This window comes from Squalius cephalus, assembly GCF_949319135.1.
Source record: "Squalius cephalus genome assembly, chromosome: 3".
NCBI classification, from domain to species: Eukaryota; Metazoa; Chordata; class Actinopteri; order Cypriniformes; family Leuciscidae; genus Squalius; species Squalius cephalus.
This window is the reverse complement of record NC_137124.1, coordinates 14,209,471-14,233,694: the sequence shown is the minus strand read 5'-3', so window position 1 is coordinate 14,233,694 and position 24,224 is coordinate 14,209,471. Positions and strand designations below refer to the sequence as shown.

General features: G+C 36.3%; 1 protein-coding gene across 2 annotated transcripts in view; it reads left to right on the top strand.

The window, feature by feature from the left end:
• Positions 1-24,224, top strand: part of dagla (diacylglycerol lipase, alpha) — a 39,034-nt gene that overhangs the window by 11,113 nt on the left and 3,697 nt on the right. The window contains exons 2-19 of one of the 2 annotated variants that reach the window (XM_079865304.1): positions 860-961; positions 2,166-2,377; positions 3,041-3,142; positions 5,253-5,391; positions 7,642-7,729; positions 7,836-7,970; positions 8,061-8,138; positions 8,216-8,340; positions 10,268-10,421; positions 10,582-10,665; positions 11,989-12,066; positions 12,156-12,236; positions 12,917-13,059; positions 14,812-14,880; positions 14,953-15,025; positions 17,445-17,653; positions 18,332-18,458; positions 23,900-24,063. In XM_079865304.1, the coding sequence (XP_079721430.1) occupies positions 867-961; positions 2,166-2,377; positions 3,041-3,142; positions 5,253-5,391; positions 7,642-7,729; positions 7,836-7,970; positions 8,061-8,138; positions 8,216-8,340; positions 10,268-10,421; positions 10,582-10,665; positions 11,989-12,066; positions 12,156-12,236; positions 12,917-13,059; positions 14,812-14,880; positions 14,953-15,025; positions 17,445-17,653; positions 18,332-18,458; positions 23,900-24,063 (2,156 nt within the window). In that variant the 5' untranslated portion in view covers positions 860-866. Of the gene's footprint in view, positions 1-859; positions 962-2,165; positions 2,378-3,040; positions 3,143-5,252; positions 5,392-7,641; positions 7,730-7,835; positions 7,971-8,060; positions 8,139-8,215; positions 8,341-10,267; positions 10,422-10,581; positions 10,666-11,988; positions 12,067-12,155; positions 12,237-12,916; positions 13,060-14,811; positions 14,881-14,952; positions 15,026-17,444; positions 17,654-18,331; positions 18,459-20,723; positions 23,391-23,899; positions 24,064-24,224 lie in introns of those variants that run through there. The other variant, XM_079865305.1, reaches the window with a different exon arrangement.

Genomic DNA, 24,224 nt, shown 5'->3' with positions numbered 1-24,224 from the left:
GCTTTATCTGATTAACCAAATAGTCGAGGAAATAATAAACAGATTAATCGATTAACGCAGTATTTGTTATTTGCAACCCTATGGTTAAGCACTAAGCAACCACACACACCGTTGCATGCAACAGTATAGCAATGCACTGACCACAAAGTACATCCTAGCAACAGCATAACAATGCCCTGGCAACCACCTAAACATCAATCTTTGTTTTATTTGCAACTTGGAAAAATATCGTTCAATAATCCACTCAAAACACCACTCAACAGTAAAAACTGTAAAAAAATAAAACATAGTATGCAATGCTTAAGATACCATGCTTAAACTCTCATTCTCATTCATGCATTAACTCTCATTACATTTACCAAATATTGGAATCTTTTTGAATTGGGTCACTTCCTCTTTGAATTTCTTTTCCTCTTTAATAATGCTCACACTCTCTCTTTTCTAGTGTCTTATTCCTATCAGACCATAAGCAGTTTCAGTCTCTGATGCACAATTATAGAAATAGTTCACTCAAAAATGAACTACTTTATAATACTTGAAGGGTTTCATATATTGATGGTGAGTGTGAGTAAATAGCAGAATCCCCCCCCCCCCAAAAAAAACTATTTCCCCCCATAAACTACAGGAATATTGTCCTTTCTGTGAGGAGCGCTGTTGTTCTGTTTTGAATGTAATGCAAAGCTGAAGACAGCAACAGTGGTAGTGTGTGCATGTGTGCATGTGTTCTGTTTTCTTTTACTTTGGGCCTTGTGTTACTCTCTCGTCTTTAACGCAGAAATGAGGAAGTGGGTAATGAGAAGTCTTTCTGTGCGTGTGTCAGGCGGTCGGTCTGTAACTGGAGTGTGTTTGTGTGTTTCAGGGCAGTGATGCCGGGCATGGTACTGTTTCGGCGACGCTGGTCAGTCGGCAGTGATGACCTGGTGCTGCCGGCTTTCTTCCTGTTCGTACTACACTGCATATGGTGAGTCTGTGTTTGTCTGCACAATCAACCCAGTATGAAAATAAGCTCTTATAACCAGATCTGATGTCAATAGAATCTCTAAATTCCACCTCTTAATACATCTGTCATGCAATATAACAGCAGTCCCCATTTTTAGGAGTTTTATTATAATGTAACTTATTTGTTTGAAGTAATGTTAATCTTAAATGTAGTAATTTTTACTAAATAAATTGTAATAGAAAATGTATTCTAATTAAAAATTAAATGTATGAATTTTGGTATTTTTGGTCAAGTTGTATTTAATTATGCCCTGCATTTCCCTCACTAGAGGTGAACCCCTGTTTGAGAAACCCTAAAAAAAATATCAAATCAAATGATTGCTTGTTACGATGTCTGTTGGACAGTTGGAATGTATGTATAACTTGTTCGTAAATCAATGCTTATGTAAATTGTAGCCTAACATTTAGTTAAATGCACAAATTGTTTACACACAAATCAGTTCTGCTCATTCTTCATGGAATTGCATCAACAACACACAAACAGCTGGACTTGATTCTTCAAGTTTTTCAGCATAAAAATTATTATAAAACTTAATATTTTTATTTAAGCCCTGACTTTCTTGAGTTGATTAGTTTTAATTGTTGGTACTGACCAAAATAAGTTGTAATTGTTATTGACAGTACTGTTTATTTCATACACATTTTATGCACTGTTAATAAATAATAATGATAAAGCTTGCCAGAAAATTACACTCATTTTGCCTGTTATGAGGCAATAGACTACATTTTAGGGCTGGGTAAAAAATATAGATTTCTCGATTTTAGTTGATTCTCATTTTTATGAACTGATACCGATTCTTAAATCTCAAGAATTAACTAAATAATTCTTTTTTATAAATGAACAAGAAATCTGAAATTGTTCAGCTGTTCAGCTGTTTTCCGAAAATCACTTTAAAGGGAAAGTTCACCCAAAAATGAAAATTCGGTAATAAACAGTTGATGGACGCCATTGACTTCCATAATATTTTTCTTTCCATACTATGGAGGCCTATGGGGCCTATCAACTGTTTGATTACCGACATTCTTGAGGGTGAGTAAATGATGACAGAATTTCCATTTTTGGTTGAATCATTCCTTTAACGTTCATGATGTCATAAATATCACATTTCTGTGGTGTGTGGGATCATTTGTATGTTAATGTGATGTTGTGACTGCTCTTTCGGCAGGCTGGTGGTTCTGTCCTTTGTTCTCTTTGGGCTGCCGTACAGTTCAGAGCAGTCATGCTCGGTCACACTAGTGGATCACGGTCGTGGTTACCTGGGCATTCTGGTCAGCTGTCTGATCTGTGAGGGCGCCATCATGTGGCTGAGCATGAGAGGTAGCATTCTGTACACACAACCCAGAGAGGCAGTGCAGTACGTGCTCTATATACGGCTGGGTAAGACTCTTGCACACTTGCACTAAGACTGCATAAAGAATACCACAAAAAAATAACTTCCATTAGTTTTCTCAGTACGTTGGATGTCATATGTCAGTTCTGTTGAAGTCGCCATTAAATGGAAAGTTGCGATAATCTTTTCTTTCCTATTGTGACGATTATCCAAGTGAAACAGCTTCTCAAACAAGAAAAAAATGTTGGGCAGGATTTGTTCATGGGGAATTGATTGGATGGTTGTGGTTTGCTATTGGTCAATCTCATGTGAGTGACAGGTTGTCCCGCCCTCACGCCAGTAAACACATCATCCGAGAAGAGATGTTGCTGCAAGAGAGAGGGGAAGTTGTTTTGATTAATTAAAGGCACATGGAACGAAAAAATAAATAAATAATGATGTGCACAGATTAATCATTTATGATAAATAATGCAAGAATAGTCAATTTGTAACTTAATTTGCATAGGCAACATTCTGAATTCAACATTCACAGCGTTCGTGCATAGAGTGTATTGTGTATGTGTACATTTGCGCCTTTGATGCTTGTCGTAAGATTTTTTGGAGGGTTGCATTATTTTATTGTAAAATCATATTGTACTGAAAATTAAAACTCATACTCAATGTGATTAGGCCTTAAATCAACACTTCGCATTCATTGCTTCTCTCTGCAGCCATCCTGCTGGTGGAGTTGGTGTACGCGGTGGTGGGCATCGCCTGGTTGGTGCAGTACTACCAGCCCTGCTCCGACATCACCGCCAAGAACCTCGCCTTGGGTAAGACATGAATAAAAACAATGTAAGGGTGTGAAATATATGTTGACATTGAGTAATTTTATATTATTGTAATATTATATATCACAATATAGTTTTATTTTTTAAAGGTTTAAAATTTAAAGGTACACCCTGTAACTTTTGGCCCTCTAGTGGTTAAAAACAAAACTTCATGCATTTTGCAGAAGAACATTGTTTTGGTTGTGCTTCTGCTCTGCGTGGCTGAGCGGATGAATATGGTTCATTCTCATAACTTAAAAGAGAGATTATCCTACTGTTCATAAATCATTCACTACCAACTACTTTTAGATGGAAAGGATCACAAGCTGAAGATGTTACTGTAGCTACACCCGTTAATAGACATGGCACATGACAAAAACAAATTCCAGCAAAGCGGTATAATGACCCTTCGCAATCAATAAATAATGCTTTACAATGAACTCTGCCATTTCACACAGCGTGTTGATCCTGAGAAATTACCGTAAAATTGATAGTGCCTTCTGTGTGAACGCAAACATGTCCCGGGATTGATGCCGGGATCGAGGCCGGGATGGGGACCTAGTAACATTGCCGGGATCAGTCCCGGAACGCGCCCTGTGTGAACAAAAGCCAGGACCAATGCTGTAAGGGGTATTTTGTTGCTCTTAGAAGAAAGTTTGTGTTCGTCATCAACAAAGAAAGAACGAAAAAATGTTGCTCTAGAACTAGAATGAAGCAGAGACCAGGGAGCTCCTTACTATCCGCACTGAAGCTGAGATCGTTCGCCAGCTTTGTGGAACGGTACGTGACACGTTAGTTAGGCATAAATTAATGCAATTTTTAACTATGCAATTTAAATAAATTAGGCAATTTATCTGTTCAATAAAATATCTCTGTCGCTTTTAAAACATTTCAAATCTCTCAGTTCTCGCATTCTCCGAAAAGCTAAGCCAATGTTGATTCTTGTTTTATTATGAGCTGCAATGTTGTTTTTTGCCAGCAGACTCTCCCCTCTGTTCGGCGTTTGTTTAAAACAGGTGATTCCCTGTAGGTTCGAGATTTAGTGTGATCCATGTCAACCTTTCTCACTCGTTGTGACAACTAACCTCTGCCACTCACACACCATACACACGTCAAAGTAGCTGGAGCAACTTTTCTCTATTTACGGATATGACGAGACGCGCACTGGCGAATTACACATGTATGCAATTTCCTGCGAAGACCATCATTCCCATCCTGAAATATAGACACTTATAATAGGCTTACCATAGTGATTCAGGGTAAGACAAAAACACGTTTTGGAGGAAGGATTGATGTATTATTATAATTTTGCTAATTTTGAACAAAAACTGTTACATAGTCTACCTTTAAATACTTGAAAAATAAAAGCTTTCCTCTCTTTTTACTTGGATGGTTAAAAAAGATTTATTCATAACAAATGTATTATAAGTCTGGGATCAGAGCCATGTTTGAAGCCGTTTTAAATTCTGTATTAATGTTGCAAATCTCATCATCGATCGGCAACAGTAAACATCTTGACTGGGACATGATCTGCTATACATTATCATATTACCCTTACAGTCAGTCTTATGTGTAAATATAGTACAGCAGACCTGTGCACTAATAGCCACAAAAGCATATCTGCCAATGTATTCAAAAATCTCTACATTTACACTGTTGCACGGTACTGTATATACAGCCACAACAACATGCACAACATCAGCAGCCAGATCAAAAACACAGAGAGATTGGCGTGTCCTTGCGACATGAGGCAGTCCAGGCATGATGAAACCTCCCCTTGTTAATCTCAGCAGATTCTTGTAAATTTGATAGCCATTTATAGCCGTTTATGTCCTGGAATCTTAACGCGCACTGTCTAACAATACGCCTAGTGTAGCTTTCCACATGTCTGTGCTGACCGTGAATCAGTGTCGCTCATTGTCCACCCCCATCCCATAATAGCACACTTCACTTCCATGCCAATCATCTGTCTATACAAGACACGGAAGGACAAAGAGACAATTAGTTTGTTTTACAGTGGAGAGCTTCCTTCTGTACTCAATCTAAAAACATCAAATGAAGATGTCTACAGCACATGTAAAATATTAAATAAATTTGAATTTATTTTTAACAGGAATCGTTGTGTGTAACTGGTTGGTCATCTTCAGCGTGTGTTTCACCATGATGTGTACCTTTGACCCCACCGGACGGACCTTTGTGAAGCTGAAAGCAACTCGCCGCCGTCAGCGTAACCTCACGACATACACCCTCAGGTACAACGCTTTATTGTTTCCTCGCTACACTCTTAAAAATAAAGGTTCTTTATTGGCATCAATGGTTCCATGAAGAACCTTTAACATCCATGGAATCTTTCCATTGCACAAAAGATTCTTTATAGTGGAAAAAAAAGGATTCCAATTGTAAAAATGTTTTTCAAACTAGGAAAACCATTTTCCACAAGTTGGTATGATTCTTTAGGGTCTTCATGTAAAGTTTGTAACATACTTTGGTTAAAATTCCTCAGTGGTTGTGTAAAACAACACCCTTTTTACCTCCTCAAAAACAGCTCTCTTCACACCGACCCGTTTCGATGCATGTCTCTTTAAATGATAATGAGCAACTGCTCACCCCACCCCTCTCTTCCATTGGGGGTGTCGACACAAGATATGTAAAGTGCAGCCTTGGCGGACAGTATACAAATGGCTGAGGGTGGAAATATGCTAATACGGGAAATATGCTAATATGGAACAGTCCATCAGTGGTCGTGGGCAGAGCATGAGCAATAGGGCATCATATTGCTCAGAAAATCCAAACGGCATTATTGAGAGTGTTTAGGCTTTTTGAGGATTTTTTTCATTGTATGGTGGTTGTGTCCACACACTGCAAAGACACATTTATATGCATTACATTTTTATATGCTGCAAAAAAGATCTTATTTATTTATTCGTGTTCGTAGTTCTAATCGAATCCTTGTCCAACACGCAATGGGTTCTGGGCAATATTAGTCGTTATAGTCATTTTACCCATTTAAATCATTTCCATAGGTTTTTGGCCAAAATTGAAATACAATTAAAAAACCCTATAAAAACCCTATAAAAATTATATGTATTGTATTTATCTACATGGAATAAGTGTATGTCACCGTTATGTTCAGTGATATTCAGTTCATGGACTTTGTTTTCATTCCTCACATGTGTTTCCTTGTCTGTGTTTCCCGCCACCGATCAGTCACCATGGACACGTGGACACTCTAGTGTCTGGTATTGTTTGTGCGTTGCACGCTGTCTCGCCTGTTGGCTGTGTTTCTGAGTTATTTATTAAACAAACTTGTTACCTTTCAATCATCTCCGTCTTCCTTGGATCTAATCGTGACACTACAGATACCAAATCCATACGTCACAAGTTCACAAGTTCAAATTCCACAAAATTATTACCCTGACTAACAAAACAATAAAACAATAAAATAAAATACCTAACAATAAAAAATAATAATCAGAACAACATAATACATAAGAACAAATACATAAATGAAAAATATATTGAATAGAATTGGAGAATTAAAATTAAAAATTTAAAGGGGTGGTTGATTATGATTTCACTTTTCTAACTTTAGTTAGTGTGTAATGTTGCTGTTTGATCATTAACAACACCTGCAAAGTTACAATGCTCAAAGTTAAAAGCAAAGGGAGATATTTTCTTTTAAAGAACTTGTTTTTTAAGGACTACAACAAACGCCTGGTTGGGACTACACAATATTCCTCCCGGGTAAGTGACATCACCAACCCTAAAATTTGCATAAACCCCGCCCCCGGAACAAGATTTATAGATTATCAAGACAGAATAAGCTAATCAATGACTAGAAGATAACTACTTAACTACTCTCATCTTAAGTGTTTGTAGAGTCTCAGTGTTGTTATTGCTAACTAAAATAAAAAAAAACTTTTTTTTTTCAACTAACTGAAATGAAATAGGCTGAAGTTGATGTGCTGAAATAAAACTAAAACTGAAATAAAAATAAATGAAAGCTAAATGGAAATAGAAAAAGCGAATAAAAATGACAAAAGCACATAACAAAATGACTAAAACTAATATTAAAGTGAAAAGTGAAAATATGAAAATAAAAGCTAATTCAAAATATGAATAAATATGTAGATGTATAATAGCATATAAATGTGTGTAATTATATAATAGTACATTAATAATAAATTAACTGAATTGTATGCATAATTTATGCTTTACATTTTTCTTTTTATAAATTGAGTAAATATTGTGTAAATGAAGTGTTTGTTTAATTTCAACTATATTGTGCACGTCCCATTTGTAAACATTAACTTGTATTGCGTATACATATTGCCATTATGTCGGCTGTCAACTAGTTTGGTTCCTATCAGGGTATGCAACACGAAATTTGCACAGATTTCTGGATATGTGTTTGCGTCATTGCCATTCCAGTATCTGTTGACCTATAATTCCCAAATCTTCTCATGATGTTTGCTCAGTTGGGTTGCATCTGTCTCTTTCAGACACAGGCTAGAAGAGGGTCAAGCCAGCAGCTGGAGCAGGAGGCTCAAATTCTTCATGTGCTGCACTAGAGCGAAAGATACACAATCTGTAAGACTCAAACACCATCTCAAATACACACATGCCAGTTACTGTGAGAGCGTCTCATACATACACACACACACACCATTCTCAGTAGAAGATTTTTTTCTCTCAGGATGCTTATTCTGAGGTGGCCAGCTTGTTTGCCGAGTTTTTCCGGGACCTGGACATCGTGCCGAGTGACATCATCGCTGGCTTGGTGCTCCTTCGACAGAGACAACGAGCTAAGAGATCAGCCATCTTGGATCAGGTTTGCAGAATCGTGGCATTGCCTTATCAGTTTCATTACTTTCGATTGAACGAATATTCCTGAAAAAATAGTTTTTCTGTTCGTTTGTAGGCAAACAATGACGTTTTGGCCTTTCTGTCCGGGATGCCTGTAACTCGCAAAACGAAATACTTGGACCTCAAGAACTCGGTATTTCAAGAATACGGTAAAGGTGTGTGTTTGTCGATATATGTTTTTTATTAATAATGCTCTCCATCTGTTTGCAGTCTGAGATGGCCATGTATAAGGAAGTGTGTTACTACATGCTGTTTGCCATGGCGGCGTATGGCTGGCCCGTATATCTTTTAAGACAGCCAGCGTGTGGACTCTGCAGACTCCTCAGCACCTGCTCGTAAGTAACAATGGATGTGAACGTTCCACACAGGTGGCAGGAAGTGAGATGAGCGAATGAGAGATGCTCCTATAGTGATATAGTTTCCTTCCTACCACCTTATTTTGGTAGACTTGCCTCTTCACTATGTAATGCTGAATCAATCAATCTGAAGTTTAAGCCTATTCCTAACTACCAAGGGTGAACGGCTTCCAGAATTTAGCTGAGAATATTTCCCTTGTCAAAAATACTATCTTAATACCAAATCAACAACGGCATAATCCGAGGAGAAAATTTCAGTTATACTGCCGGTCCAAAGTTTTTTTTTAATGTTTTTGAGAGAAGTCTCTTATGTTCACCAAGGCTGCATTTATTTGATCAAAAATACAGTAAAATAGTAATACTGTGAAATATTATTAAAATTTAAAATAACCATTTTCTATTTAAATACATATTCTATTTAAAATGTAATTTATTCCATTGATGGCAAAGCAAAATATTTAAAAGTAAAAAAGAAAGTAATTTATACTTTTATTCAGCTGATGCATTCAGTTGATCAAAAGTGACAGTAAAGACATTTATAATGTTACAGGAGATTAATATTTCAAATAAATGATATCATGAACAATCATGCCACACTGAAGACTGGAGTAATGGCTGCTGAAAATTCAGCTTTGCATCACATGAATAAATTACATATTATAAATATTATTAATTTATAAATATATTATAATAGAAATAACTGATTTGTTATGTGCATAAATGTATAATTTATTATCAATAAGAACACATACAAATGTATCTGTGTAAAATAAATATAAATATATATATATATATATATATATTAGGGTGGTCCTTATTTTTAAAGTATCCAATTGTCATGCTCTTAACCCTTCAAATTGTTCCTTTTATATAAGAAAATACAGCATGCCAATTTTTATGGCAGTAACATAATAATTACTGGTGGCTCAATAGCTTTAAACTTTCTGAGATTTTGATGATTTTCGTAAAAACAGATCATTTGATTTGGTATTGTACCTGGCTAGAAAAATTCCCAAAAAATCTCCATAAAAGCATCTAATGCACCATATATTCCTAAATATGTATTTTAGATACATATCTCAGTTTACTTATTGTAGAAACTAAATCCAAATTAATCCTTCCATGACCCGGTTTAGAAGATTTACCTTTCCTGGTGGAATCAATACATATTTCTATTGATGATCACCTTGGTTATTGTTTGGGTTTAGAACACATTTTTTGGTTTAAAAAATTACATTACGTTCCTTGAAATTGACCCGGAACTTTGGCCGAATCGAGCAGATTATCAGGAGGCACAGGCAACCATGCAATGAAAGTAGTCAATGATCACGCCGAGAGAGGAGTGGCTCTGATTCAAGAATACAATGGCTATCTCACACACTCTGAAGAACAATTGCAGTTTCTCCTTCATGTGGTGGAAGATCACCGACGGATCTATCCAGACTGCAAAAAGTCAACACTGGCTGCTGAGCATCAGAAATGAGGGATTGTTGAAAACTTTGTGCTTTTTTGAGATTGTTGTCATTGTTGTCATGTCAGTGTTGCTCTGATTTAAAAAAAATGTAGTTCATTTGCAGCAACTTTTAATATTACTTGCATATCACAATAACACCGCACAGCTTAACATAGGCAATCTTCCACATGATTGAGCTACCTAATTTTGAAGTTAAAAGAAATAGTTTAAAAGGTTAAGACACTAACATTTTGCAAAAAAAAAAAAAAATTGGACTTGATAAGGACCACCCTAATATATATATATATATATATATATATATATATATATATATATATACCTTTTTTGCATTTTCTCATGGTTAACAAATGTCCGTTTAGGACACGTGGATGGAATTTAATGCCTTTAATTTTTTTCTCTTTTTGTGTCTCTTCCTTTCTTCTCTCTCGTCAGCTGTAATACTTCAGTTTCAAGTTCACGTCTCTCTCAGTCTGTCACCGTTGAGGAGGATAACTGCTGTGGCTGTAACGTTCTTGCCATTCGACGGCAATTCCTGGACCGAGACCTTAAAGAAGTCCAAATTGTCTACACATCCTGCCATGACGCAGTATGGCATCTTACACTAATTCTTTAACTCCCCTGACCCCTGAAATCCTGTAGTCTTGTGTAATGAATGTCTGTTCACATCAGTGAGTCATTGCCTGACTAACATATTTGAGAAGCCGTGTGTGACAATTTATTGTCCATATTTCTGATGTGATTTGTAGGTTTATGAGACACCCTTCTTTGTAGCAGTGGATCATGCAAAGAAAAAAGTCGTGATCAGCATCAGAGGGACATTGTCCCCTAAGGTTAGTCAACCACACGTGGACTATAACAGCTCTTTCTCTTTTTACAGTGAATGTGCTTGTGTGTATGTTCAGAGAATTAAAAAAAGGGTTATTAGGGTATAAAACTATTAGAAACATTTATGTTAATTGAAATAAAGCTGAAATAAAATAAATAAAATATAAATATTTGTTGAAAAACTAATATTGCCTTTTAACAAAAAAACTGAAGGAAGTTTAAGTTGAAGCACTAAAATTATTAAGTTGAAATAAATAAAAACTAAATAAAAAATCAATTAAACCTAAATAACAATCTAAAAAAAAACTAATAAAATGACAAAAGCACAAAAAAATATTCTAAAAGAAAAGAAAAATTATTCTGAAAGAAAAAATTAATTCTGAACTTCCTAAAACTAGTCGTCAGTAATTCAAGCCTCACTTCCTGCTTGAAACAACGTAGGTTTGAAACGAATTTGCATGGTGCCAGCCTATGGTCTTCATTTACTGCCCGCGTATTAACATATACTTTGACCTGTTCTCAAACACTGATGTTGTTGCTGAGACTGGAAGAGTTTGGTTCGTGTTGTCGACTTTTTTTGCACTGCTAAAGCAAATCACTTTGAATGCATTTCCAAAGGATGAGGACTCGCACTAGAATTGATATGGTAAAATCGACGCCATTGGTTAAGATAAAAAAAAATTCAGATTCAGATATTGTAGTGGACGTTTCATTTCCGACATGCACTGTAAGCGGTAAACCAATCACAAAAGACTGGCCCATCTGATATATACATATATCTGATATGTAAGCTTATTGTAGGAGACCTCCAAAACTAAATTAGGAACCTTTAAAATACCTTAATGGGGCACTTTAATAAAACTATAATGTAACTTTGAATATACATTCAAATATAGGCTGTTTCTAAGCCGTATGTTTAAGCTATGATATAAGAAAGTACTTTACCCACACAAGAGCATTTTAAGGGCAAAAATGATAATTTAATGGTCTGGAAGCCCTAATAAAATTACACTAAACTGTACATCCGACTATAGTACCAAGCTAACGATTTCATACAAAGCTTTGCTAGTTTCATGTTTCTTGTATCACTCTGTGGTCTCTTTCTTTTCACATAATAGAATAACTCAATATTTAATGTCCATTTATTTATTTATTTATTTATTTATTTATTTATTAGCCATATAATAAGTGGGCTAATGTATAGAGTCAACATCAACAGTCAAGATTGCAAAATAAACCCAATAGTTTTTTTGCGATAGTGGCTGGCTTGCTGTACGTTAGTCTCTGGTTCACCATTTAATAAGTGTATCTTTCTCCCTCTTTCTCAGGACGCTTTAACAGATCTCACAGGCGATTCTGAGCGTTTGCCTCTAGAAGAGCAGCACGGCACGTGGCTCGGACATAAGGTTCTACACAAACACTCACAAGCAGGATACATAATATTGATGGATATTAATACAAACTCATTCTTTCTTTTCGTGAATCCTTTATTTAGGGAATGGTTTATTCAGCTGAATACATAAAAAAGAAACTAGAGCAAGAAATGATTCTCTCCCAAGCCTTCGGAAGGGATTTGGTAAGTATAAACGTTTGTCACATTTTAAACACACATATGGTTGATTCTATACTTTATGCCATTGCTATTTTATATATTACGAAGCTTAATCTTATTAATTCATTTAATTTAAAATGGAAGAAACTGTTGAATAAAGATTTTTTTTGCGCATAAAAAGTATTCTCTGGGTTTAGTACTGTAGTAGCATATACATTTCACAGGCTTAAAATAAAAGTCTTCATTATGCATACAATCTTAGGTATTTTGATTACACAGTAAACTGTACCTGGTCCTTAATTCAATGTAATATATTGCGGCTAACAGACTAACACCATTATTTATCACACTCAGTACATAAACCATCTTCAATACATGTATATATTGAATAAAAAATGTCTTGAATATTTTGAACTTGCAATTATCCTGTTTTGCAGTTGAATGTGTGCCTGTTTAATTAAGTACAAGAATTTGAGATGTGTTATTTATTTTGCGATTGAGTGGGTTTGTTAATTGTGGGGGTCTTAAAATGGATTTTAAAAACAGATGGCCTGAGCATGGTAACGTGACGACTGTCATGTAAATTCTCTCCAGTATCCTCAGACAACATTTGCATGTTGCATGCAAACATTTTCATTGTGCATGATATCATGTGACGCAAAAAGATGTAGATTGCTGTGCTTGTGTATGTCCATGTGTCTCAGGGTAAAGGGACGATGCACTATGGGCTGGTGATTGTGGGTCACTCTCTGGGTGCGGGAACGGCCGCCATCTTGTCCTTTCTCCTCCGGCCGGAGTATCCTTCATTGCAGTGCTATTCTTACTCCCCTCCTGGCGGCCTCCTCAGGTCAGTGTGACCTTGCCGTTTTCCCATTGTTACTGTTTTGCACTGCATTTATAGATTATGCTGAAAACTGTACTCCTCTAAGAGAAAGAGTGTGTTCAGCAGGCATGATGACTTTAGATAAGACTCATGCGCAGAGATTAAACTGGTGTGTTAAAGGATTAGTTCACACAAAAATGAACATTTTGTCATTATTTCTCATCCTCTTTCCACTTATATAAATTATAAGTGATTTTAAAAAACACTATAAAAGTATTCTTTGGATGCCATAGTTGAACAAAGCATTTTTCAGTGTTTTTCATATTCTTATGTTCTCTTAAATCAATACTTGCAGTGTTGAGATCGGTCACATGACATTGGCAATTTTCTAATAGTGCGTGACTGAGATTTAAAGCTCAGGGAAAGGGCAGAAATGTCACTGAATTGCATTATAAATTAATTATCTTAAAAATATTTTTTATGTACACTACCGTTCAAAAGTTTGGGGTCAGTATGATTTTGTTTTTAAGGAAACTAATACTTTTATTCTGCATGAATGCATTAAATGGATCCAAAGAAGTGACATTAAAGTCCCCCTGAAATCAAAATGTAAGTTTTTTAGCTTTTAGTATGAATATGTTAGCCTTAAGGTTATTGAATAAGCTAGTGTGTTCCAAAACAATGTCAAAATTCACATTTAGGAGATACAAGCATTCAAAACTTACAGTCCCTCACTTCCGCTAAAATGGATCACAGATTTGTATGACATCCCTGCCGATTTCAGCTTCTCATCACATCTTCTGTCCAATCAAATGCTCTCTAGAATGTAAAGCGTCCCGCCCCCTATACTATAAATACCACCCTGCCAAAGCGACCGTTGACGCGTCACGGAGCAATATGGGTTGGAGATGTGTTTTTGGTTGCTCAAATGTTCTCGTTTTATTCCATTTTTCAACAGTATGTTGGTTAAGAATGAAATGGCTAGAATTTATTCACACCTCTACTATTGAATCCAACGTATCATCAGCGCTCGGATTCGCTTCCATGGTGCTGTCAAGTACGACTTGCAGTCTGTGAGGTGAACTAAACACTATTGGCTCTTTGAAAAGGGGGAGGAGCCATTCAAAATATCCCGCCTTATCAGTTCTTTTAAATTGTATTAATACTTCACAATACTCTTTTACTGTCTTTTTGATCAAATAATTGCTGCCTTGGTGAGCATAAGTGACTTCCTTCAAAAACAATAATAAAATCTTACCGACCTTACCAAACGTTTCAACGTTAGTGTAAATTTCAGCTTCATACATTTAAAAAAACTCTCAAGAGATCGGTCACAAACTACAGTTCTCACATAAATGCACGAATCCACCGGATGCACTAATCTTTTGGAAGGATATTATTTGAATTGAGATTCGCCCCAAAGCCTTTTTCTGAAACACAGAGTTATTGGTTTAATTCGGTAGGTAATGTGTCTCACAACTACTCTTTCATGTTTATGCTGTTCATGATGTCAATAACAGATTAGAGAAATTCTTGCCTGCCATTATTGAAATATACTTTACACCGTTAGCACAGGTTTTTTTTGCATAAAGAGATTGGAACTCTAAGATGAACAACATATTCCTTGTAAATTTAAATATAAAGTCAGCATTAAATCGATTGTTAGATGTCAGATTGAAATGGGATATTCGTCACATTATGGCAGTAAAACAAGGTCTGAACAGTTTTCATGTTGACGTGTTTAACCACAAACTTCTGTTTCTGTTTAATTCACAGTGAGGATGCAATGGAGTACTCGAAAGAGTTCGTCACCTCAGTCGTGTTGGGAAAAGATCTGGTCCCCAGGTAAATGAGTGTTGTATATATTTGTAATTCTAAGCAGACGAACGTTTATCTTATGCTTTTATGTTCATTCAGGATTGGCCTCTCTCAGCTTGAGGGCTTCCGTCGCCACCTACTTGAAGTCTTACAGAAGAGTGATAAACCAAAGGTGATTTGCTTTAACTTGCTGATTTCCTGAGTTAGAACATAGTCTCGATGTGCCGCCATCAGCATCGCTGAAATGAACCCTTTACTGTTTACTGACACTATTTCATTGATTCCACTCCAGTCAATGTGATAAAATTCCAATGAAACAAAACTGAATAATACTATAAAGGAAAAAAAGACTCCCTTCTGACTTCACCTTGATAAATGTTTTCCTTTTTTAGTAATTTTTTTTCTTAGCATTTAATTTAAATTTTTTTGTTGAAAGGATTTTATTATGTGAGATGAAAGATAATGTGAAGTGACTTGAAACTAGCACAGCTGTGCAGGAAATCATTTGCCTTTGACAGCGGTCAATTATGCAGTTTAGCGTCACTCTAAAATAATATTTGGCTGCAGAATGTAGACTGACCAATCAGAATCAAGCATTCTCGATAATCTATGCATGTGGGTGCTGGTGCTGTAGCATTTGTTATTATTTAATTGTGTCAGTAATTAAGTGCCCTCATTAAATCTGTCACGTTGTGCTTTCCCCATGTCTTTTTCCCTTTGGGCAAATAAAGTAAAAGCTAAATTGTAATGTTACTAATTATAACTGCAGCTGTGGGGGGTTTTATGCAATGCAAACTGATTTTTTTATTATCCTATTCTAGTTCAGTTAGTGGGGCATTAAACTCTTATTCTCAAGGTTGTGGATTTGAGCCTCACATTTGGTGTTTACTTTCTACGGTTTAAAAATCTACACTACTGTTAAAAGGTTTAGGATTGATAAAATGTTTTTGAAAGAAGTCCCTTATGCTCACCAAGTCTGCATTTATTTGATCAAAATTACTGTAAAAACTGATATTGTGAAATATTACACAGGAAATATTACACATAAACAAAAAAACTGTTTTCTGTTTTAATATATTCTAAAATGTCATTCCTGTGATCAAAGCTGAATTTTTCGCATAATTTTACTCCAGTCTTCTGTGTCACATGATCCTTCTGAAATCATTCTAATAATTTTTCCAATTTAATTTTAGTTGCAAAGTTACTTATAGGGCCCTATTTTAACAATCTAAGCGCATGGGCTAAAGCGCACGGCGCAAGGTCACTTAGGGCGTGTCCGAATCCACTTTTGCTAGTTTAACAACGGGATAAATGGTCGGTGCACTCGGTGCATGATCTAAAAGGGTTGTCCCTATTCTCTTAATGAGTAATTGGTGTGTTTTGGGCGTAACGTGCTATAAACCAACTACAGTCTCATCTCCCATTCCCTTTAAAAGCCAGTTTTATAATATTTTACAATAATATTTTACATTGTAATCCTTTTAGTTTTAATATTTGGCATGTTTGTGTGCTGCTGTGCATCCCTGTGCGTTAAATAAGCAGAGTGTACGCACGTTGTGGACCCGCCTTTAGGCGCACATTACTAACGCGCTCTTAAATAACAAAAAAAAAATTGCGCCATTGACTTTAGACCAGGTTTCAGTTGGTCAATGGCGCAGTCTATTTCAGTTGCCTCAAAATAGCAACGCGTCAACAATGCGCCTGAACACACCTCGTTTTCAGACCAGCACGCCCAGGGGCGCACAAATGGGCACAAATGCATTTGCTTTTTAAACAACGTGGCGCAGGACATGAAAATGATAACTGCGTCAGACTGAAACTAGCAAAAAACACTTGCGTCGTGTCTGGTGCTGCATTGCGCCGGGTGTATGATAGGGCCCATAGTTAGTAGAATGTCTATGTGTTATTTTGATAATCCATTTTAGACATTCTACTTACTGAAAGTAATTTTGCAACTACATGTCAAAGCCAGTCATTGGAGTATTAGTAGTCTGTCTGCTTATTATCTGCTAACACTTTATTTTGATGCTCCCCTAACAGATGTCAACTTTTTCTATTAACCCAAACCCTAACCCTAACATTCTACTAATACTCTCATGAGAGTTGGTTGACATGTAGTTGCACATTAATGAGAGTTGGTTGACATGTAGTTGCACATTAATGAGAGTTAGTTGACATGTATGTGAAAAGTTAGAGTACTTATTATTAGAATACTTAATAGTAAGTAGAATGTCTAAAGTGGACTATCAAAATAAAGTGTAACCCTGCACTGACATGCAGCTGAGATGATGAATGCAAGAATTAAAAGTATGCACACCTTCATTGTCAGATTTATGCTGCTTGCATCATGAATCTTGTCTCATGTCTCTCTTATTTTTTGACAGCCTCTGATTAGTTTTGGCATTAATGTGAAGTACCTCAGATTTCTGCAGCTCCAGCACAGTTGGCTTGTTAATAAGCATAATCACACTGCCTACTTTGGTGGTTAGCTGCTCTCAGCAGGAACTGCTGATTTGAAATGATGTCTGCGTAGGCAGCTCACTAGGTTTTGGAACAGAGCCTGTATGTTTCTCTCTTTCTGTTTCCATCAGTGGCGGATCATTGCTGGGGGAACAAAGTGCATCCCTAAATCAGAGCTGCCGCTGGATGACGAAGCCCCTGTTTCTCAGGGCGTGACCCCCTCTAACTCTCGCCTGTGGCTGCACCCCAGTGATCTGAGCATCGCCCTGTCAGCCTCCACGCCACTGTACCCACCAGGACGGGTCATTCATGTGGTGCACAACCACCCGCCCGAGATGTGGTGAGTGGAGGGGAAGTAAATTGAATAGATTAATGGATTAAGGCAATCTGACAGCATGTGCTCTTTAGACATTAATACCTTAACAAATGTAATTTATTCATGTGATGCAAAGCTGAATTTTCAGCATCCTTACTTCAGTCTTCAGTGTCACATGATCCTTCAGAAATCATTCTAATATGCTGATTTGCTGCTCGAGAAACATTTCTGATTATTATCAATGTTGAAAAAAGTGCTGCTTAATTTTGTGGAAACGGCTTCATTTTTTCATGATTCTTTAATGAAAGAACAGTATTTTTATATGAAATATAAATATTTTGTAACATTATTACTGTCTTTAATTTCACCATTGATCATTTTAATCTGTCCTTGCTGAATAAAAGTATTTATTTAAAAAACAAATGTAAATCTTTTGAATAGTAGACACAATCAAATGATCAATATTTCATCAATTTGTAAAACCTATTTCTCTCTGGCAAATCTTTCAGCCACCTTGCAGTGTTTACAAAGTTGATTTTTACAAAGACGTTTTATAAAAATTAAATCTAATGTAGACCTTTTTATTTCAAGGAATGAATACTATGTTATTTTCAGTAATGAACTCTGAATGCGTCACATCCTGCATCTGTCTGAGTCAAAACTGTGCAAGAGTCTGTACTCTTTCTCTCTCCTTGTCTGTAGTTGTGGTCAGGAAGAGCCCACTTACTCCGCTCTGTGGGGGGATAACAAGGCCTTTGATGAGGTCATCATTTCTCCAGCCATGCTGAATGAACACTTGCCCCATGTGGTGATGGATGGCCTCAACAAGGTGTGTGTTTGTGTATGTGAGCATTTGTGTGCACGCTTTTTTGTCTAAAATGCAAAGTCAGTGATTGGGTTGGGGATGAAATGCCATTCTGGGCAAAAGGCCGGTTCACAACAAGGATGATAACTTTGACAATAACGATAAAGATATAGTTCTAAAAATCATTCTAAATACTAAAGAATAGCAGAATCTACACCACAACTGTAACGATAATTGCAGACGATGTAACTGCAGTGCACGCTTCGAATAAACAGAATGAATAGTCCACTAGTGTGGACACTAATATAGTTATTGATATAGTTATCGTTATAGTTATCGTCCTTGGTGTGAAAGGGCCTTATCACCGGATCCAGCATCTTTACATAGATTAATGCAATAATAATATTAAGAACAACCTTAAATGTCCCACTAGGGCTGGACAATATTTTACATTTTTGTAATATGTATGCAATGATTTTGCTGGTGATATAAAAATACACAATCATAAATATCGTGTATTGTGTACTTTTTAATTGGCCATTCATTTTCCATAAAACTTATTAGACTAGCTCCACAATCCTTCCTTGTCTTACACTTTTGATCATAAGAGCATTAAGACCAGGATATTTTAATAATGCTTACAACAAAAATGGAGTTTGATTGTTGAATTAGACTGTCCATTTGTCATTTGATTCAAAACGTATAAAATTTGAATTACATCACTCAAAACTCTCTGAAAGGTTTATTATTTATAAAATATAATTAAAATCGTTATTTAAAAACATTTTCAAATGTCATTCAGTTCTGTGATTGAAGTAATGATGCTGAATTGACTTTTGATCAATTTAATGCATCCTTGCTGAATAAATGTATTACTTTCTTTCCAAAAAAAGAAAAAGAAATCTTTCTGACCCCAAACTTCTGAACTGTAGTCTATATTGCCCAGCCCTAACATAATGCATAGCATACAGTAAGTACCAAAGGATTCTGGTGTGCCCAGATCTGCCATGGTTATTATTATGGCTTTTGGGTTTGTGACTGCTGGCTTAAGAATCAATTGCTTATAATGCTTTTGTAATGCTTCAGTGGACTCCAGGTATATGTGTTGCAGGTCTGTTGCAACATCTTCGCCATAATGTGTCTTTTGTCTGTTTTTTTCTGTACTTAAAGGTCTGTATTTGTATTTGTCCCCTGAAACTGCCGTCATCGGAATTACATGTGCATAAAAGCATTTCTGGCATGGCTGATTCTTCTTCTTTTTGGTGCTTGCTAAGGCAGTTAGATCCCTAACCCTAAGTATTAAACTTTGGGTGCGTAACTGCTACAATGGAATGAAACCTCAAATCACTACATCAAGTCTACACTCTTAAAAATAAAAATTCTTTATTGCCATCAATGGTTCCATGAAAAAGAGCCTTAATTATCCATGGAATCTTTCCAAAAGGTTCTTTGTATTGGAAAATGGTTCTTCAGGTTATTAAGTTCTACACGCTAAGGGTACGTCTATGCGACAACGATATGTTTAAAACGGTCCCCATTCGGATCCTAAAAACGCTGTATTCTGCTGACAGGCATGGTGATGAAGCACTATAGATTGAACATGTAATACGCATGTGCATGACATCATCATTTTCAGAGTTTTTGTTGTTTACACGGAGACCATTTGAAGAGTTCAGATGCAAATGCCTCTAAGTGCCATCTGAAATTTTCTTCTATAATGATCATTTTTATCAAGCACATTAATTTAAGTTCAGTAATTTCACTTAAATGGCAATGAAAATTACCTATTTTCATTGCCAATTAAGTGAAATTACTGAACTTAAATATACGAGCTTGATAAAAATGACCATTCCAGAAGAAAATTTCAGACGACACTTAGAGGCTTTTGCATCTGAACTCTTCATTTTCAAAAACTTGTACTTTGAAACCCGTTTTCAAAAGTTTGCGTTTTCAGGCACCCAAAATGCCGTTGTCGTGTAAATGAACGGCCAAAACGCGTTTTGCGTTTTTAGTTAAAAACGGTGTTGTGTAAACAGCCCCTAAAAAGAAAGTGGTTCTTTTAAGAACTGTTACATGAAAGGTTCTTTGGGGAACTCAAAATGGTTCTTTAATGGCATCTCTGCTAAAAAAAAAAAATCAACCTTTTTGAACCTTTAAGAGTGTAGTAGCTCTTTAACTGGGCTTTCATACTGTCTTGTTTTGTCTTGTTTTCTTGTTTCTTCTGAATGTATGTTCATTTGTTCATACTGAATGTCTGTTGTATGGTAATGTGTTGGTTTGTTTTCACAGGTGCTGGAAACCCCATATTTAATTTCAGAACTGATTACTGCACAGGTTGGAAGCCAGAGGACTAGAATCCAATCACATGTGTCTGTCACTAACTCACTCCCAGATCCCTCTCTTATGCCTCTTCGTTCAGATGAATGTTTTATTGTTACAGAAACATGCTCTCTTTCTCAAGCTCCCAGTGAAACCGTTTCTATCCAACCACGAGGTTCAGACACTCACAGGAACGGTTTATCTCTCGATAATACCGTCAGTCTTTTAACGTCAACATCCAGCAATCGTCCAGAGACGTCAAACACTCAAAATACAGGAACCCTCACTCCAATCCCATCACCTACAATGTCTGTTACTGTAGATACATCTTCCATTAGGTCAGATACAAAGCCAGGAGACATTTCCTTTGACCTTCCACAATCATTAACATCTCAGTCTGAATCTCCAGCGGATGCATGTGATCCCAAAAACATTGCCCCATTGAACATTACATTGACCTCTATGAAGTTGGACTTGCCAACATTAGAAATAACCTCATCTGTCCATGACTCAACCAGCCCCTTTAATGGCTCTTTATCTTCCAAAATGTCAAATACCTCCTCTGATGTGTCTGTTGATGAGTCCCGCTCTCAATTCGATAAGATAACTTCCACTAGTAGCACTCTATTCCCAAACACATCAGATTGTCCTTCTTCACCAGAGTTCCTGTTAAAAACCAGTGTAAATCCATCAGAGATCCCCTCAACCAGTCTAATTGCTGAAAGCACAAAACCCTCAATCTATGATAACACACCTTTAACTTCTCCCCAGGATAGACAGAGTTCCTCGACCACTTCTAGTGCCACATGTTATGTCTCAAGCCTCTGATATAAACTACCGTTTAAAAGTTTGGGGTCATTAAGATTTATTTTGAAAGAAAAGAATACTTTTATTCAGCACGGACGCATTAAATTGATCAAAAGTGATAGTAAAGACATTTATAAAAACAATATTTATTTCAAATGAATGCCGCCCTTTTGAGCGTTCTATTCATCAAAGAATACTGAAAAAAAAATGTATCACAGTTTTCACAAAAATATCAAGCAGCACAACTGTTTTCAACATTGATAATAAGAAATGTTTCTTGAATCACCATATTAGAATGATTTCTGAATGATCATGTGACACTGAAGACTGGAGTAATGATGCTGAAAATAAAAATGAGAATAAATTACATTTTAAAATATATTCAAATAAAAAACTGTTATTTTAAAGGTATAGCGGAGGATTTTCCCAAATTTTAGAAAAGAACCGCCCTCTCCACTTTTTGAAAAAATGCACATGCGCAACACTCTACCTGCTCCCGAGAGGGAACGCCTATTAAACGTGTGCACAAGCTAATCATAGCTTACATTAACTTTTACTAGCAGTGATTTTAAATGGATTTCTCCAAATAGCATGCCAAACTTTACCTGTCAAGTTAAACTTCGCGACTGAGGCATCAGTGGGAAGCCCAACCTGTGTTTTGAGCGCACGCCATCGTGTGAATCATGTGCACGAGCACTTACGACGGCCTCACGTAAACATATCACCAGAATGATTGACACTTAGGAGGACCAATAGTCTTGATGATCCACCCGGAAAAAGAAAATCCTCCGCTATACCTTTAAATGTAATAATATTTCATGTTTTACTGTGTTTTTGATTAAATAAATGCTTCCATGGTGAGCATAAGAGACTTCTTTCAAAAACATTTAAAACAAATCTTATACACCCCAATTTTTTTTAATAGTTGTATAAAATGTACAGCCAAATGCATGTGCCTTCTTCCTTTGCAGCTAATAATCTACGTTCCTCGCTACCAGAAATATCCCTCAGCTCCAGCTTTGGGCATCTGTCATGTCATTCTCTTTCTTTCTGCAGGTTCCTGGTCTCTGTCACTTTTTCTTAACTTCCTGTTTTGATGTCTGGTTTAAGCTTTAGCAGTTTGCAGCAGGATTTCCATTGCAGCTTCTTTCCCTCTGCATGTGCCTTGAGTTTGTCACCTGGGTGGTTTGGAAAAGAACCGTTCTGTGTCTTTTATGCTTTGTGCTTTACTCTTGAAGTTGGATTTAGCCCGGTTCTTGTGGTGGGCATCAGTGTTTATTTACCCTGCGTGTTGGTGGTGGTAGTTCTGCCTAGGAGGGTACATTTAAAATGTGTGACCTGGATTAAAATCTCCTTTTGTGTTGCATAGAAGAATGTGGAATGACTTTTTTTTTGCACTAATATTGGGGAGAAATCTGTGAATTACTGCAGAAAATGTGCTAACCATTGGACTAGAAACCATGTTTACTCACCAATCAGTGCCAAAATGACCTAACATGCAGTTCATTGTTCATTCAAGATGCTTTATATACACTATATAGAGGAAAATTAACACTTACATTTATCTCTAACGGCCTGTACTTGGTTTTATAAGGCTCACATTGACTGAAGTTTATATAATTGCTTTTATTTCAAGTAAATGGTTTTGTGTCCTGTATTATTACTTTATTGTCGTTTGTGGTATATGCATGTTACTTGTACATCATTGTTTGTTTCACACCATTTCGTCCATTGCATTTCATTGCATCCATTTACTGATATATTTGTGATTGTTGTCTCTAACTTTATCCATACTCATATGTTTATGCACATATTAATAAAGAAAACAGCATCATCACCTTGTGGTTGTGTAATTGGAGTTTTTACCTTGATTTTTCCACTAAACTTTGTACTTGCTGACTTGAAACTATGAAATATTTTATGTAAAGTGACTAAATTTGCTATTCTTGATGGCTCAATTTCACTTTCACAACAAAAATAAATAAAAAGTGAAAACTTGCAAGAAGATCTACAGCATGGGATCTTCCTAGTATGTGTACAAATAATTTTCCTAGTGATTTATTTAAAGACAATTATGCTTAATCTGCATGTTGACATCGCAACTATTAAATATGTGAAATTTCACTTTTCCTTATAAAAATATATTCAGGTGCATTCATTTTGCACCACTAATGATGTATTTTTTGCACACTTGTATATAAATAACGCTTTTCACAATGTCAAGTAGGCTGTGAGACCTGCTTGTTTTTGTCTTTTCATAAATTCATGTACATTTTATTCTTATTTGTGTTTTTTTATCACTCTTGCATTCTCTTTCTCTGTCCCTCTGTGTCATGTAGGTGTTGGAAAACTATAATAAAGGGAAGACAGCTTTACTGTCTGCTGCTAAGATAATGGTTAGTCCTACAGAAGTGGACCTGAATCCAGAAACGATCTTCCTCGATGCCTCTAATTCACCACATCCCACGCCTGCCACACATCACCGCAGAAACAGTAGTGTCCGGTGAGTTCTGCAAGGACCAGTCACTGTTTGAAACAAGCTGACTGACCAATCAGTCCATGCCAATGAGTGATAAATGATGTTGATTTTCTTGAGGTGTTTTTAAGCATTTCTTATCATTTGATTTTAACACTATCGCCTGTCCTCCTCACTCATGCTGACTG